Source organism: Lithobates pipiens, unplaced genomic scaffold (genome assembly GCF_037356315.1).
Source record: "Lithobates pipiens isolate NorthernLeopardFrog02 unplaced genomic scaffold, aLitPip1_a1.2 Scaffold_27, whole genome shotgun sequence".
Classification (NCBI taxonomy): Eukaryota; Metazoa; Chordata; class Amphibia; order Anura; family Ranidae; genus Lithobates; species Lithobates pipiens.
The window spans coordinates 10,184,224-10,203,259 of NW_027507788.1; the positions used below are offsets into that span (position 1 = coordinate 10,184,224).

The 19,036-nt window shown below is 47.6% G+C and overlaps 1 protein-coding gene across 1 annotated transcript; it reads left to right on the forward strand.

The window, feature by feature from the left end:
* The first annotated feature begins 4,357 nt into the window (after positions 1 to 4,357).
* LOC143933076 (uncharacterized) lies at positions 4,358 to 8,258 on the forward strand. The gene is made up of 2 exons (XM_077456030.1): positions 4,358 to 5,035; positions 7,482 to 8,258. Exons 1-2 carry the CDS (start codon positions 4,448 to 4,450, stop codon positions 7,608 to 7,610), a joined length of 717 nt encoding a protein of 238 aa, XP_077312156.1. The 5' UTR covers positions 4,358 to 4,447; the 3' UTR covers positions 7,611 to 8,258.
* Positions 8,259 to 19,036: the final 10,778 nt, after the last annotated feature.

Consider the following 19,036-nt stretch of genomic DNA (forward strand, 5'->3'; position numbering starts at 1 on the left):
ACTTTAGGGGGGTCGGACTGTGGCCAGTGGGAGAAGAAAATGTCCTGCCATCAGTGAGAGTAAATAATACCCAATCATTGGTGTCAGTGGAAGGAATAGTGCCCCATCATTGGTGTCAAAGGGAAGAATAGTGCCCCATCATTGGTGTTAGTGGGAGGAATAGTGCCCCATCATTGATGTCAGTGGGAGGAATAGTGCCCCATCATTGGTGTCAAAGGGAAGAATAGTGCCCCATCATTGGTGTCAATGGGAGGAATAGTGCCCCATCATTGGTGTCAGTGGGAGGAATAGTGCCCCATCATTGGTATCAGTGGGAGGAATAGTGCCCCATCATTGGTATCAGTGGGAGGAATAGTGCCCCATCATTGGTGTCAGTGGGAGGAATAGTGCCCCATCATTGGTATCAGTTGGAGGAATAGTGCCCCATCATTGGTGTCAGTGGGAGGAATAGTGCCCCATCATTGGTGTCAGTGGGAGGAATAGTGCCCCATCATTGGTATCAGTGGGAGGAATAGTGCCCCATCATTGGTATCAGTGGGAGGAATAGTGCCCCATCATTGGTATCAGTGGGAGGAATAGTGCCCCATCATTGGTATCAGTGGGAGGAATAGTGCCCCATCATTGGCATCAGTGGGAGGAATAGTGCCCCATTATTGGTGTCAGTGGGAGGAATAGTGCCCCATCATTGGTGTCAGTGGGGGGAATAGTGCCCCATTATTGGTGTCAGTGAGAGGAATAGTGCCCCATCATTGGTGTCAGTGGGGGGAATAGTGCCCCTTCATTAGTGTCAGTGAGGGGAATAGTGCCCCTTTATTTGTGTCAGTGGGAGGAACTATGCCCCCTTGTTGCTGACAGTGGGGGAGGGTGAGATAGAAGCAAGCAAAGTGCTGCATCCGGCCTCCGGGCCACAGTTTGGAGACCCCCCAAGATGGTCCACACCTTAAGGGTCGCCAAAGTCCAACAGCTTCAACCAGATCAGTCGTCTCGGGAGCCCCCCCCTCCCCCAGGGAGGGGATCGGGGGAAGGGGGGGACTCACTGTACTTTCCCCATTGTGAAATAATAGAATTGTTCCGGGACGGAGCGGAGGAACCGGTTCTGTCAATTTTCAGGTCAAAGCTTTATATAAATTGCTGCGTTTTGCCCCCCCCCCCCCGGAGGACTCTTCTACCTGCTAAAGAATTAGACAATGCCCTGACCTGCTTTGTCTCTGTTCGCATGATAATCACAACAACACCGCACCCCATTATAGGTGCCATTGGAAAAGAATGGCGACTGAGCATCTGTTGTCCAGCGACTTGGGACTGCAAAGTCGCATGGCAAGTCGTACCCCATGATTTTCAATCAGTACCATTCATATCCATGCGACTTCAAGTCGCACCGACTTCAAAGTGCTCCCTGGGCTTCTTCGGTCTGAGTTTGGTGCGAGTTGATACAAGGTTTTCAGGCATTCCCTGAAACTGCGGCAAAATCTTTTAAGTTGCGGTAGTGTGAAAGGGGCCGGACACTCTTTGCCACTCAAGTCGCAAGAAAGTCACATCAAAGTAGTACAGGAACCTCGCTAAGGCTCGGTTCACACAGGGGGCGATGCGAGGCGACACGACTTGCCTCGCCGCGACCTCAGCGGCGACTTGCAAATGACTTCTGTATAGAAGTCAATGCAAGTCGCCCGAGGTCGCCCAAAAGTAGTACAGGAACCTTTTTTCTAAGTCGGAGCGACTCGAGTCGCTCCTCTTAGAACGGTTCCGTAGTACAGAACGGGGGCGACTTGTCAGGTCGCGGCACGGCAAGTCGTGTCGCCTCGCCTCGCCCCCTGTGTGAACGGAGCCTAAGGCTCCGTTTCCACTAGTGCGACTTGTCATGCGACTTTGGACACATAAAATCGAATGCCAAGTCACAGCCAAATCATTTCAATGGCACCGGTCTCCATCTATGCGACTTAAAGTTGCCACGACTTTAAAACGGCTCCTGACCTGCACTACTTTAATGCGACTTTTGATGCAACTTTGATCCAGAGACTGTAAAGTTGGATTAAAGCTGCACTCAAAGTCGTACCCCAATGCCGCACCCTAAATCGTGCGACTTTGTGGTCGCGATAATGGAAACATAGCCTTAGCCTAGGTTTCCACTATTGTGACCTCGCCGCAATTTTTTAGCAGCGATTTTTTTTTGCTGCGATTTTGATGCGACCTGAAGCAATGCCCGTGTATTCTTGAGGTCCATGGACCTCAAGTCGCATCAACGTGGGACCAAAGTAGTGCAGGGGCTCCTTTGAAGTCGCTGTGACTTGAAGTCGCACAGATATGAACGGCACTCATTGGAAATCATGGGGCACGACTTGTCATGTAACTTGGCAGCCCCAAGCCGCGGCGGGGGGCAGGGCGGGCGACAAGTGGTTAAAAGAAAAGTATGGCCAAAGCTTTTTTTTTTTTGTCGCACTTCTGCTGTTGCAGGTCAGAGGAAATGTACTTCATTTTGCACACAGTGTGGGTTGAAGGTCGCAGAGCGGGTCCAGGCTCTGGGAGGATCCCGACCATATTGTTGGGATCCACTCAGCTATCTAACCACTTGCCATTTGTCAAATGACGGCTGCAAAGTGGTTTCAAAATCCTGACCGTACGTCATAGACCGTCCTCAGGATTTAGAGCCGCTGTGCGCCCCCGGGGGCGTGCATCGCGGCGATCTTTGTTGCGGGGTGTCAGTCTGACACCCCGCAACCATGATCTCGCTAAAGAGTCTCCAACGGAGACTCTTTATCACGTGATCAGCCGTGTCCAATCACGACTGATCACAGTGTAAATAGGAAGAGCCGGTGATCAGCTTTTCCTAACTCGCGTCTTTCAAACGCAAGTAGCGGAGAGCCGATCGGCTGCTCCTCTGACGGGGGGGGGGGGGTTCGTGCTGATCGATTATCAGCACAGCCCCCCCGAGGATGCCCACACTAGACCACAAGGGACGCCACGGGATGCCCAGCAGCAGGTATGCCACCCTAGACCACCAGGGATGCCAGTCAGTGCCACAATGGATGCCAATCAGTGCCCACAATGGATGCCAATCAGTGCCCACAATGGGCATCACTGATTGGCATGCATTATTGTTTGGCACTGATTGGCATCCATCAGCACAAAACCATACAATACAATGTCGCCTATCAATGCCCATCCATGCCACCTATTAGTGCCCATCCGTGCCATCAGTGCCCATCCATGCCAACTATCAGTGCCCATCCATGCCAACTATCAGTGCCAATCCATGCCCATCTGTGCCGCCTATCCATGCCCATTCATGCCGCCTATCCATGCCAATCCGTGCCAGCTATCAGTGCCAATTTGTGGGACCTATCAGTGTTCAACCGTGTCGCCCATAAGTGCCACCTATCAGTTTCCATCAGTGCCGCATATCAGTGCCACATATCAGTGCCCATCAATGCCACCTCATCAGTGCCACTTCATTGGTGCCAGCTCTTCAGTGCCGCCTTATCAGTGCCCATCAGTGAAGGAAAAAACATACTTATTTACAAAGTTTTGAAACTGAAACAAAAAAAAACAACATATTTTATTTCAAAAAATTTTCAAAATGTTTAGCAAAAAATAAAAACCGTAGAGGTGATCAAATACCACCAAAAGAAAGCTCTATTTGTGGGAACAAAATGATAAAAATTTCATTTGGGTACAGTGTAGCATGACCGCGCAATTGTCATTCAAAGTGCGACAGCGCTGAAAGCTCAAAATTGGTCTGGGCAGGAAGGTGTTTAAGTGCCCCCCGGTATTGAGGTAGCTAATTGGCAGCTGACTTTTTCCTGATTTCCTGATTCCTGACTTTTAGCAGATGGTTGAGAGAAGGGCCGGGACAAGGGGTGGGCAGAAGGGTCGGCTGCCCTGGGCACTGTGGTTTCATGTGAGGTGGGGGCACCGCAAGGAGATGGGAGGGGGGATTTGTGGTGGGAGGGGGGGGGAATTTGTAGGGTGGCAGACAGTTGTGGGTGTGTAGTGCGAGTGCCTCTCCACATGGTCAGTTCATTATTTGCATTAATGATGTGTGGAAGGACAGGGTTAGGAACTAGTCCAAACACCCCCTGAGGAGCAGGAGCCTGGGCACCAGGAGAAGATGCGGCATCGGTGGTCCCGGTGCCAACTCGTACTGCTCTGAGATGCCTGAAGGCCATTTTTTTTCCACGCAATAATAATTTTCAGAAGGTAGAAAAATTCCTTTCATCAACATTTTTCAGTGACCTGGTGAAGAATATATTATTTACCGGAAAAAAAAAAAAAGGTTTAGGTGGCTTGGGTCCGCCTACTTCCATCTTTAGGCAATTTTCCTGAAATGTATAAACTGGTCTACAGTTGAAGAAAAGTCACACAACTGGTGACAAAGCCGAGGTGAAGAAACCGAAGAAGAAAGGCAGAGTGCCAGCAAATTTGTTGAACCCGACGACAATCGAAGGGCATCATGTCCACAGAGGGCAATTGGAAAGAAGCTGTAGACTTTGGTCATCAGGACAATCCCCCGCCATACTACCAAAACGCTACGTCACGTTATGAACAGTCCCTTCCAGTGATGGACACCACACAACCGTCATTCTACCCACCTCCACCGGATTATCTTCGGGTGCTTTCAGAATCCCAACCAGGAGGTATGGTCAATCTTCCTCCTCATCCTCCATATCCTTCTCCTCCTCCCCCACAAGAAATGGGAATTTCTCTTCCACAACCCAACAAGAACGACCGGAAGATATTTCAAAAGCCTCTTCCAATGGATGACCCACAATTCTCAACACCAAAGATCTCCGAACCAACAGATCTTCCTTCGCCCCCACCCGCCATGACTCCCAAAATGCTGCCACCATGGCAGGACCCTCAGAACTGTCCAGTTCCAGCCACAGTGATCGTTAATGCTGTCCAACCAATGGTGGTGACCACGCAAACTACTAAGATCTCTTCTCCAACACCCCCTTGTAGGGACTATTTGGCGTGGTCCATCGTGACCCTTCTATATTGTTTCATTTTTGGGATACCGGCGCTTACCTACAGCATTCAGGTAAGAAATGTTGGGTAGAGTTGGTTGCTGTTGGCCTTAGTGCTATAGCATGCTCCTTGCTCGTGATCTAGATTTCCACTGGTGGTGCGCATGGCACCGGAGAGCCAGGGCCGTACTATCAATGCTAACAGGACCAGGTTGTATCCACTTTAACATGTTAAAATATATTCAGTTCTTTAGCTTTTCGGCTAAATTTACTTTTTTTTACATGTAGTGGCAGTAATGGAACTGCCAGGGTCGCAAAGGTTGCACTTGCAACTGGGGCCTTGGGGTTCCGCCACTATGGGAGGCCCCCATTGACCAGCCAAATGCTGCTCAGTTGGCTGAAGGGCCGGGGTGGGCGTGCGGTGACATTTGTAGAAAGGAGGAGGGTAGGTCAGTACAGAGCCGCACTCCGCACACACCATCTACTGAGATGAGAGTCACGCGCAACGTCTGGGGAGAGCCGCACTCTAGCCTGAACAGGACATCTCTCCCTCAGGTCTCCATCACCAGGAGCTTGACCCCCAGCCCCCGCCATGCCGATGTCTCCATTGCCGGTGCAAATGTTGTTGCAGTCTGCCCATACACACAGAGCAGAGTTGGTCTTCAATAATATGGTAGACATGTGCGATTATTTTATCATGAATCGAAAATTCGTACGAATTTCCGTGAATTCGAACATTCGGGAGGATCCGAAATACGATTGGCTATGCTTCCGAATTTTGTACGAAATACGAAATTTCGTTTACCGATTTCGGATCCAAATTTCATTACAACGGAAACGTGACTGGTGTTTTGTTGACCAATCGGAGGTTTTCTTCTGCTGCTGAGTAGGGGTTGGGAAAATGACCTTTTTTAATATGGGAGTAGGAGACAGGTACTAGTAGTCAATGGGAGATTGAGAATCGGACAAAATAAGAATGTTCGTTAATTGCGATTATTCATTATGAGGAAGTTAAAAACTCAGGAAGTCATCACAGCACAGGGATGGAGGGAGCCCCTCATAATGAGCACAGCACAGGGATGGAGGGAGCCCCTCATAATGAGGACAGCACAGGGATGGTAGGAGCCCCTCATAATGAGGACAGCACAGGGGTGGTGGAAGCCCCTCATAATGAGCACAGCACAGGGATGGAGGGAGCTCCACATAATGAGCACAGCATAGGGATGGAGGGAGCCCCTCATAATGAGGACAGCACAGGGATGGAGGGAGCCCCTCATAATGAGCACAGCACAGGGATGGAGGGAGCCCCTCATAATGAGGACAGCACAGGGATGGTAGGAGCCCCTCATAATGAGGACAGCACAGGGGTGGTGGAAGCCCCTCATAATGAGCACAGCACAGGGATGGAGGGAGCTCCACATAATGAGCACAGCATAGGGATGGAGGGAGCCCCTCATAATGAGGACAGCACAGGGATGGAGGGAGCCCCTCATAATGAGGACAGCACAGGGATGATGGGAGCCCCTCATAATGAGGACAGCACAGGGATGGAGGGAGCCCCTCATAATGAGCACAGCACAGGGATGGAGGGAGCTCCACATAATGAGCACAGCATAGGGATGGTGGGGGCCCCTCATAATGAGCACAGGGATGATGGGAGCCCACATCCTGACATGTTTCGTCTGAATGACTTTCTCAGGTGTGTTGTCAGAGAGATCAGTGGGTGGGAGGACTTGGACTATCATTGATCGATTTGAGTACAACCAGCCTGTTGCTAGGTTGTACACGCAAAGCGATAGACCATGAGTAAGTCATATTATTATGTTGCCAACATCCCCAGTGAACATGTAAATACCCCCTGGTACTGTTGGGACTTTAGAGGCGACTATTGAAAACACAGATGTATGTATATAAAAATATCAAATTTTATTGCACACACATAAAAGGTGTATACATCATCAATAAAATACATATGATCGAGATACATATGATGACTGTTGTAGCAATTGTAGTCTTTTGTCTGTGTGCCCAATGCGTTTTGGGACAAAATCAGTCCCTTCATCAGGAGATAATGAGCATAGAAGGTCACAAAGAATATTGCATTCAACAGAACAGTCAGTATAAAGCTCAAAAGGTATTTTTTGATCACAATAGCGCTGCGAGAGGGTGGAAGGAAAGGTATTCACATGATCTACGGGCTGCTTTAGTGTCTGGGGGACCTAGTGCAATGTCACCCCGCCTACATTTTCATGGCTCCGCCCCCTGACCCCTATGTCACAACAGGACACAGCAGTGATGTAGGAGGGGGGGTGGAGCCATGGCATGCGGCGAGAGGACATGGACATCGAGAGGCTTTCGGTGCTGGGGTGAAGGGAAGGTAGAAGATACGGGTCCCTGGGAAGGTGGATAGAATGGTTCTCCTCTTGCCGGACCTTCAGCTCGCTTGAAATGTTTATCTATGTTTTAAAAATAAAATAAAAAATTCAGCTCAGCATTTAAAGATCTCATTCTGTTTTACAGACACGTTCCGCTATAAGGCACCGCAACTGGGAATTGGCGAAGAGAAAATCCCTCAAGGCAGGTCGCTGCAACTATTACGCCTTGATCCTGACATGTTACCTTGCTTTTAGCGTAGCTTTTGTGTACTGAGGGTGGGCCTACTCTTTCCCAACTTACATCTCATTTTTATGGGCCATTTTTAGGTATTTTTATATTTGTTTTTTTTTTTATTGCTTTTGCAGGTTTTTTCTTTAATAGCCAATCATTTTATCATTTGTTGCTAGGTTTTTCAGCTTTTTTTAGCTTTTCTGTTAGCTTTTGTTTAGTTTTTTTAGAATTAGGGGTAGGGGTTAAGGTTTGGGTTAGGGGTTAATGTTTTAATTATTGTCTTATTATTAATAATAAAAAAATTCACACATTTTTATGGGCCTTTTTTCGTGTTTTTATACAGCTTTTTTTTAGCTTTGGCAGGTTTTTTTATTAATAATAAAACAATAAATAAACATGTTGCTTCATTTGTTGCTAGGTTTTTTAGCTTTTCCATTAGCATTAATTTCTTGTTTTTAATTATTATTCATTTATTATCATTTTCTTCCCAGTTGGGGTAAGAGGAGTTAAAGTAAGTATTAGGGGGTAGGGGTTTGGGTTAGGGGTTAATATTTGAATTATTTTCTTCTTATTATTATTTATTTATTTTTGTTGGGTAAGGGTGTTACTACTACTACTACTACTACTACTACTACTACTACTACTACTACTAATAATAATAATAATAATAAATTAATACATAAATGTAAAATAAATCCACAAAAAAGTAATGTTAAATAATTAATAAAATAAATGAATACTATGTAATATTATTAATAATGTAATGTAATAATATGTAATATGTGATATTATGTAATAATGTAATAATATATAAAAAAAAAAAACTCCTAACATTAACCCTTTAAAAAATCTAATAATATTATTAATAATGATAATAATAATAAATAATAATAAAATAATAAAAAAAATTCACACACTTTTATGGGCCTTTTTTGTGTGTTTTTATACAGTGTTTTTGAGCTTTGGCAGATTCTTTTTATTAGCCAATAGAAAAAAATATCACCTGGTGCATCATTTGTTGCTATATTTTTAAGAATTGTTAACTTTTCCATCAGCATTAATTTAATTTTTTTTTAATTATTATTCATTTATTATCATTTTTTTACCGTTGGGGTAAGAGGAGTTAAAGTTAGATTAGGGTTAGGTTTAGGGGTAGGGGTTAAGATTAGGGTTTAAGGTTTGGGTTAGAGGTTAATATTTTATTTATTGTCTTATTATTATTTATTTATTTTTGTTAGGGTAAAGCCATTACTACTACTATTACTACTACTACTAATAATAATAAATGAATAAATAAATCTAAAATAAAATATCTAATCGAATTTAATAAAATAAATGAATACTATGTAATAATATATAGATAGATAAAATAAATAACCCCTAACCTTAACCCTTAACCCTTAAAAAAATCTAATAATATTACTAATAATGATGATAATAATAATAATAAAACAATAAATAAACATAACACAAAATAAATAAATGCATTTATAATAATAATTAAAATAATAATAATAATAATAATTATTATTATTATTATTAATATTTTATTATTATTGTTATTATAGATACAGAGAAGTTTTTTGGGTGGATTTTCTGGGTGCCAGCAAGTATTGAAGACAAAAATTTATATGTAAGAATAAAATTTGTTTATTAATACAAAAAACAGACAGTTAAAACGTTTGTCCGGGGGATATGGGGGTTTTGGGGAAGTGGGGTGGTTTGGGATCTTTTTTTGTTTTGTTTTGTGGGAATGTGTTTGGTTTAATGTGATTTTGTTTGCATATTTTGTTTGTATTGTTTGAATGTTGGTTGCATATAAAAATAAAAAGGGATCTGGTTTAAAAAAAGAAAAAAAAAGTTTGTTGTAATTTTAACAAACATAAACATTACATACAGCTTGTCTTGTAATGATCCATCAAAGGAAAAATTGTCTTGTTACCGTAAGGTGACCGTTTGAAGGTTGTTATCCCAACGTGTTTCGCCACCATGGGCTTCCTCAGGGGATATGCAGTATTAATGATAAGAGGTATTTTACTATATAAAAGATAGAACATTGTTTTATTGACAATTCACAGAACAAACATAGTGTGACATAAACAAATAATGTTTATAATAATATAATAATTAATTAACATTATTATCATTATTATTATTACTGTTATCTATTTTTTTCGGCGGGGTTTGGGTGTTTATTATTATTTTACTATTATTATAATTATTACTGAACTGATTCACAAGCGCTGACAGTAGACATCACTCAAACCAGCCCAAGCTAAGTACTGTGACTGTGTTGGCCTCCACTCCACTCCAGCCATGCTCCTTGACACATTTCACCCAACAGGGCTTGGTCACAGAGGTCCTCTATGACCATGCCCCAGTGGCCCGAGGGGGGGGGGGGAAACGCGTTGGAGACATGGCGGGAGCAGCAGCTGAGGCTAACACCATTCCTTTGCTTTGGCTGGTATGAGTGGCGTCTATCCTTCTACAGAAAACGAGGAGACATGGTCCTGGCAGAAACCCCAAACGTAAATACCTGCCAGGGGCTGTCTCTATTCTTTGCTTCATCCAGAATAAAACAAAAAAAAAGGGATTTGTAAAAATTCTTTTTTATTGTTTACATTTTTAATTTAATAAGTAAGTTTCCCAAAACTGAGTATATTTTTTATTGTATATTTAATGGGGAAAAACTGTATGTACTTTGTACTTAGTAAACTGTGTTCTTCGGACTGTTAATAAACTCCAACTGACCTCAATACGGTGTCTATGTGCTTTATCCTGCAATTCATTTTCTTACAGCCGTCATTCAGCAAGAATGCTGCTTTCCCCAAACTTATCAAAATCTCCAATCACATCGCTTGCGGTCAGGGCTGGTGCAAGGATTTTTGACACCCTAGGCGAAACCCCATTTTGCCGCCCCCCTTGGCTCCACCCCCTTTTCCCTGCCAATGTATACACCACCTTTATATAGACTGCTAACATTTTGGGGGTGGAGTCAGTCATTGGCCCCGTGCATGATACGCATGCAGCGTATGTAGGAGCCTGGAGGTTGTGGTGGGGGGGGGGGCACTGACGTGATGCCCCTGACTGATGTGCGCTCTAGGCCGGTGCCTACCTTGTCCATAAGTAGTGCTGGCCCTGTACAGGGAAAATGTACACAGATAATCAAGGCACTGATGATGATCAGTGCAGGCCCATCAGTGCTGTCTATCAGTTCAGCCCATCAGTGCCCATTAGAGCTGTCTATCAGGGCAGCCCATCAGTGCCCATTAGAGCTGTCTATCAGTTTCACAAAACGCCGGCAGCGTATACAAGGGCGGTGCTACCATTAGGCAAACTAGGCAGCTGCCTAGGGCGCCCGGCCACTGGTTTTCCTACTGTCTTCTCTCTGCAGCAAGCAACTAAGTCTCAGCATCAGCAGGTAGCCGCCATTCTGTTCACATGTAGTGTTAGAGGCGCAGCGGTGGCGGAGGACTGTCTGTGTCCCAACTCCCAACTGAATGAATGGAAGCAAGTAAACATTCATTAATGGGCACTGGTAAGGCTGCATTTGATGGGCACTGGTGAGGCTGCATTTGATGAGTGCTGGTGAGAATGTATTTGATGGGCACTGGTGAGGTTACATTTGATGGGTGCAGGTGAGGCTGCATTCGATGTGCGCTGGTGAGGCTGCATTGATGGGCGCTGGTGAGGCTGCATTGATGGGCGCTAGTGAGAATGTATTTGATGGGCACTGGTGAAGCTGCATTGATGGGCGTTCGTGAAGCTGCATTGATGGGCGCTGGTGAGGCTGCATTAATGGACACTGGTGAGACTGAATTGGATGGGTGCTGGTGAGTAGTGATGGACGAACTTCCGACGGGACGTTTCGCGAACGCGAAACGCGAACGGACACAAACGTTCGCGAAAACGACCGTTCGCCGCGGGCTCCATTGACTTCAATGGGAGGCGAATTTCGCAAACCTTTAGGTCGAATTTGCGGCCACGGGGTAATTATTAGGGGGTAGCACGTAGTCCCACCACCTGGACAATAGCATAATACATGTATGAGGTGAATTTGGGATCGATAACTACAAGCATTTTTTTTTTATTTGGGAAATTGTTCTGACAATTCAGGACTATGGAGCTAATGAAGGCAATGGAGGAGAGGGAAGGTCAGGGACCAGGGTAGGCAAACAAGAGGGTGCAGGAGATACAGAGCACTGACAGCAGCACCGTAATACAGAGCACTGACATCAGCACCGTGACATACAGCGCTGACAGCAGCTCCGTGACATACAGCGCTGACAGCAGCTCCGTGACATACAGCGCTGACAGCAGCTCCGTGACATACAGCGCTGACAGCAGCTCCGTGACATACAGCGCTGACAGCAGCTCCGTGACATACAGCGCTGACAGCAGCACCGTGACATACAGCGCTGACAGCAGCTCCGTGACATACAGCGCTGACAGCAGCTCCGTGACATACAGCGCTGACAGCAGCTCCGTGACATACAGCACTGACAGCAGCTCCGTGACATACAGCGCTGACAGCAGCTCCGTGACATACAGCGCTGACAGCAGCACCGTGACATACAGCGCTGACAGCAGCTCCGTGACATACAGCGCTGACAGCAGCTCCGTGACATACAGCGCTGACAGCAGCTCCGTGACATACAGCGCTGACAGCAGCTCCGTGACATACAGCGCTGACAGCAGCTCCGTGACATACAGCGCTGACAGCAGCTCCGTGACATACAGCGCTGACAGCAGCTCCGTGACATACAGCGCTGACAGCAGCTCCGTGACATACAGCGCTGACAGCAGCTCCGTGACATACAGCGCTGACAGCAGCTCCGTGACATACAGCGCTGACAGCAGCACCGTAAGCAGCCCCAGGAGGAAGTCAGCACAGCACAGGGATGGTGTGATCCCCTCATAATAAGAACCCCCAGGAGGAAGTCAGCACAGCACAGGGATGGTGGGAGCCCCTCATAATAAGAACACCCAGGAGGAAGTCAGCACAGCACAGGGATGGTGGGAACCCCTCATAATAAGCAGCCCCAGTAGAAATATGACACCGCTCAACCTCTTCAAAGAGGAGGGTAGGGGCATATAGTACGGTGTGCTTTTTTGGGTCAGGGAAGTGAGCCAAATGAATTAAGAAGGTCTGTGTGCTTGATTCCAAAAATTGTTTATAGACATATACATGGTCTACTGATCACATGTGTTGAATTCCTCCGAGATCCATGCCTCATTCATTTTTAGAAATGTGAGGTAGTTAACACTGTGGTGAGCTAGGCGAGTACGCTTATCGGTCACAATCCCCCCTGCTGCGCTGAACGTCCTTTCGGACAGGACACTGGATGAGGGGCAAGCCAACAGTTCGATTGCAAATTGGGCAAGCTCTGGCCAGAGGTCAAGCCTGCCCACCCAGTAGTCTAGGGGTTCATCACTCCTCAGAGCGTCCACATCGGCCGTTAACCCAATGTAGTCGGACACCTGACGGTCTAGGCGTTCCCTGATGCTGGATCCGGATGACACCTGTCGATGGGTCGGCTGAAAGAATGACCTCATATCCGAAGTCACCAACACATCTTCAAACCGGCCTCTTCTTGCAGGCGCTGTTGGATTGGTACCCGCAAATCCTTCTCTGGGAGTGGGAATTGCTCCTCTGCCAGCGCACGCAAAAGCAGAATGCAGCATTTCTCGAAGCAAGGCCTGGAAGTGCTGCATTCTGACAGCCCTCTGCGACGGCGGTAACATTTCCGCCATTTTGTGTTTGTACCGGGGGTCTAAGTACGTTGCCACCCAGTACTGGTCCTTGACCCTCATGCTTTTTATACGGGGGTCCCTATTAAAACACTGGAGCATGAAGGCCCCCATTTGCACTAAAGTGGAAGCGGTGTGGTGGCCTGGCTCCTGCTCATCATCCAGGATAATGTCGTCCTCTTCATTCTCCTCTCCCCATCCTCGCACAACAGGGATCCCAGAAAGGTTTAAAGCATGCTCTTCTTGCTCCTGCTCATCCGCCCCGGCACCATCCTCCTCTGACTCCTCATCAGACTCCTGTTGTTGACTTGTCTCAGATAGAGTAGCCCCCCCTGGGAATTCATCCAGCATTGCGACTTCCTCATCTTCCCGCTCCTGCTCCTCCACAGCCTGATCAATGACACGACGCAATGCACGCTCCAGAAAGAAGGCATAAGGTACCATGTCACTGATGGCGCCATGGCTGCGACTGACCAGTTTGGTGATCTCCTCAAATGGCCGCAGAAGTCTGCATGTGTCGCGCATGAGCAGCCACTGGCGCGGTGAAAAAAAACCCAGCTCCCCAGAACCGTTTCTTTCGCAGAGTTCATACAGGTAGACGTTAACTGCACGTTTCTGCTGGAGCAGCCTATCAAGCATATAGAAGGTTGAGTTCCATCGCGTCGGGCAATCGCAAATAAGACGTCTGACCGGCAGATGGTGTCGCCGCTGAATGTCAGCAAGGCGAGCCATGGCCGTGTAAGATCTTCTGAAATGGGCCGAGATTTTCCTTGCCTGCCGCAAGATGTCCTGGACCCCAGGGTATTTGACAAGGAATCGCTGCACGACCAAGTTTAAGACGTGTGCCATGCACGGCACGTGCGTGATTTTGCCCTGTTTCAATGCGCTAAGCAGATTGGCACCGTTGTCACACACCACTTTACCAACTGTCAAATTGAGCGGTGTTAGCCACTCATCTGCCTGTGAACGCAAAGCTGAAAGGAGTGCCGGGCCAGTGTGGCTCTTTGCTTCCAGGCACAACAGACGCAGCACGGCATGGCAACGTCTCACCTGGCATGTGGAATAGGTTCTGGGGAGCTTGGGCGGTGCAGTGGAAGAGACGCTAGCAGCGGAAAAGGAGGAGGCAGCTGAGGAGGAGAGGGAGGAGGATGGAGTAGGAGGAGGAGAAGAAGAGTCAGGCCTGCATGCAATCCGTGGCGGTAAAACCAAATCTACACGGGTGCCACGGGTTACATGCTTGACGGCCGTCAGAAGGTTCACCCAGTGGGCAGTAAAACTGATATACCTTCCCTGCCCGTGTTTGCTAGACCACGTGTCTGTGGTCAGATGTATCTTGGCACCGACACTGTGTGCCAGAGATACATTCACTTGCCGCTGAACATGGCCATATAGCTCTGGGATGCCCTTCTCTGAGAAATACTTCCTTCCTGGGACCTTCCATTGTGGTGTTCCAATGGCCACAAATTTGCGAAAGGCCTCCGAGTCCACCAGTTTATATGGCAGTAGTTGGCGGGCTATGAGTTCTGACAAGCCAGCCGCCAACCGTTGGGCAAGAGGGTTATCCGGCGTCATCATTTTTTTACGCTCAAACATTAGGCCCACGGAAGCCTGCCTTTTTGCAGAAAAATGTGAGCTTGGCGTGATGGAAGGTGGAGTGGAGGACAATTGTGAGGAGAGAGGAGAAGGAGAAGTAGAAGACGAGGCTGGACGGTGAGAGCCTGCAGTGTGGCTTTGTGTGTTCCGTTGCTCCCACTGGGCTCGGTGATGGCTGCTCATGTGCCTTCTTAAGGCGGTCGTCCCTAGGTGAGTATTGGGCTTACCGCGACTAACGCGTTGACTGCAAAGATTGCAGATGGCAACGCTATTGTCAGCAGCGGACACGTTAAAAAAAGCCCACACTGCGGAGCCATGTGCCGGTGTCCTGGGAGCGCCAGATGTGACCGTACATGGTCGATGACTCGCTCCTGATACATTTGCAGTCTGCTTTGTCCCTGCTGTGCAATGTAAGTCATTGCTGCTTCTCCTCCCTATCTGCTGGTCCATATCTCCCTCTGAACTCCCCTCCTCTTCCTCTCTTGTGGGCACCCACGTGACATCACTAGACACGTCATCATCAACGTCACCTTCCCCACCGCTATAAGTAGAGTAGGCAGCAACACCGGGGACCAACCTCCTCCTTGGGCTGATCTGGGTACTGGCGTCAGACTGCTGAGTAGCGCTTGTTGCTACCTCCTCTTCCTGATCCAATACCAAGAGTGGCTGCGCATCAGAAATGTCCTCTTGATATGGATCGGAAAATAATTCCAGTGACTCAAGCGGAAGGTATGTGGTGGTGGTGGTGGTGGTCGTGTTGTTGGTGGTAGTGTCTTTGGGGGTGCACATAGCAGAGAGTGAAGAAGAGGGTGCAGATCGAGAGGATGAGGAGGGTGCAGAAGAGTAAGGCTGAGCGAGCCACTCAACCAAGTCTGGTGCATCCTTTAAAGTAATTGAACGCACCTTCTGCAACTTCCCACTTTGGCTCAAGCCTGTTGCTCCTGCCCTACCCCTACCACCCCTGCGGAAGGGCCTGCCTCTTCCTCTGCATGTCATTTTTTAAATGACCCTGTGACAAAACTCTTAGTCCCTATACCGCTGAAGGACTGCTGCAGTATAGGTGAGCGGTCAGCAGTGGTGCACGTCAACCCTATCTATTGTGGACCTATAGCGGTCCTTACAGAACAGCAGACTGTACCGCACTCAAGCCTATGTACCGTAGCACCCTATACCAAGTTACCAGTCCTTATAAGAACTTTTGTGGACCAAGCAGGTTGTGTATTAGTGTTTAGCAGACTGTACGTCAGTCCCTATACCGCTGAAGGACTGCTGCAGTATAGGGCAGCGGTCAGCAGTGGTGCACGTCAACCCTATCTATTGTGGACCGATAGCGGTCCTTACAGAACAGCAGACTGTACCGCACTCAAGCCTATGTACCGTAGCACCCTATACCAAGTTACCAGTCCTTATAAGAACTTTTGTGGACCAAGCAGGTTGTGTATTAGTGTTTAGCAGACTGTACGTCAGTCCCTATACCGCTGAAGGACTGCTGCAGTATAGGGCAGCGGTCAGCAGTGGTGCACGTCAACCCTATCTATTGTGGACCGATAGCGGTCCTTACAGAACAGCAGACTGTACCGCACTCAAGCCTATGTACCGTAGCACCCTATACCAAGTTACCAGTCCTTATAAGAACTTTTGTGGAACAAGCAGGTTGTGTGTTAGTGATTAGCAGACTGTACGTCAGTCCCTATACCGCTGAAGGACTGCTGCAGTATAGGTGAGCGGTCAGCAGTGGTGCACGTCAACCCTATCTATTGTGGACCGATAGCGGTCCTTACAGAACAGCAGACTGTACCGCACTCAAGCCTATGTACCGTAGCACCCTATACCAAGTTACCAGTCCTTATAAGAACTTTTGTGGACCAAGCAGGTTGTGTATTAGTGTTTAGCAGACTGTACGTCAGTCCCTATACCGCTGAAGGACTGCTGCAGTATAGGGCAGCGGTCAGCAGTGGTGCACGTCAACCCTATCTATTGTGGACCGATAGCGGTCCTTACAGAACAGCAGACTGTACCGCACTCAAGCCTATGTACCGTAGCACCCTATACCAAGTTACCAGTCCTTATAAGAACTTTTGTGGACCAAGCAGGTTGTGTATTAGTGTTTAGCAGACTGTACGTCAGTCCCTATACCGCTGAAGGACTGCTGCAGTATAGGGCAGCGGTCAGCAGTGGTGCACGTCAACCCTATCTATTGTGGACCGATAGCGGTCCTTACAGAACAGCAGACTGTACCGCACTCAAGCCTATGTACCGTAGCACCCTATACCAAGTTACCAGTCCTTATAAGAACTTTTGTGGAACAAGCAGGTTGTGTGTTAGTGATTAGCAGACTGTACGTCAGTCCCTATACCGCTGAAGGACTGCTGCAGTATAGGTGAGCGGTCAGCAGTGGTGCACGTCAACCCTATCTATTGTGGACCGATAGCGGTCCTTACAGAACAGCAGACTGTACCGCACTCAAGCCTATGTACCGTAGCACCCTATACCAAGTTACCAGTCCTTATAAGAACTTTTGTGGACCAAGCAGGTTGTGTATTAGTGTTTAGCAGACTGTACGTCAGTCCCTATACCGCTGAAGGACTGCTGCAGTATAGGGCAGCGGTCAGCAGTGGTGCACGTCAACCCTATCTATTGTGGACCGATAGCGGTCCTTACAGAACAGCAGACTGTACCGCACTCAAGCCTATGTACCGTAGCACCCTATACCAAGTTACCAGTCCTTATAAGAACTTTTGTGGACCAAGCAGGTTGTGTATTAGTGTTTAGCAGACTGTACGTCAGTCCCTATACCGCTGAAGGACTGCTGCAGTATAGGGCAGCGGTCAGCAGTGGTGCACGTCAACCCTATCTATTGTGGACCGATAGCGGTCCTTACAGAACAGCAGACTGTACCGCACTCAAGCCTATGTACCGTAGCACCCTATACCAAGTTACCAGTCCTTATAAGAACTTTTGTGGAACAAGCAGGTTGTGTGTTAGTGATTAGCAGACTGTACGTCAGTCCCTATACCGCTGAAGGACTGCTGCAGTATAGGTGAGCGGTCAGCAGTGGTGCACGTCAACCCTATCTATTGTGGACCGATAGCGGTCCTTACAGAACAGCAGACTGTACCGCACTCAAGCCTATGTACCGTAGCACCCTATACCAAGTTACCAGTCCTTATAAGAACTTTTGTGGACCAAGCAGGTTGTGTATTAGTGTTTAGCAGACTGTACGTCAGTCCCTATACCGCTGAAGGACTGCTGCAGTATAGGGCAGCGGTCAGCAGTGGTGCACGTCAACCCTATCTATTGTGGACCGATAGCGGTCCTTACAGAACAGCAGACTGTACCGCACTCAAGCCTATGTACCGTAGCACCCTATACCAAGTTACCAGTCCTTATAAGAACTTTTGTGGACCAAGCAGGTTGTGTATTAGTGTTTAGCAGACTGTACGTCAGTCCCTATACCGCTGAAGGACTGCTGCAGTATAGGGCAGCGGTCAGCAGTGGTGCACGTCAACCCTATCTATTGTGGACCGATAGCGGTCCTTACAGAACAGCAGACTGTACCGCACTCAAGCCTATGTACCGTAGCACCCTATACCAAGTTACCAGTCCTTATAAGAACTTTTGTGGACCAAGCAGGTTGTGTATTAGTGTTTAGCAGACTGTACGTCAGTCCCTATACCGCTGAAGGACTGCTGCAGTATAGGGCAGCGGTCAGCAGTGGTGCACGTCAACCCTATCTATTGTGGACCGATAGCGGTCCTTACAGAACAGCAGACTGTACCGCACTCAAGCCTATGTACCGTAGCACCCTATACCAAGTTACCAGTCCTTATAAGAACTTTTGTGGAACAAGCAGGTTGTGTGTTAGTGATTAGCAGACTGTACGTCAGTCCCTATACCAATGAAGGACTGCTGCAGTATAGGGCAGCGGTCAGCAGTAGTGCACGGCAACCCTATGTATTGTGGACCGATAGCGGTCCTTACAGAACAGCAGACTGTAACGCACTCAGGCCTATGTACCGTAGCACCCTATACCAAGTTACCAGTCCTTATAAGAACTTTTGTGGACCAAGCAGGTTGTGTGTTAGTGATTAGCAGACTGTACGTCAGTCCCTATACCAATGAAG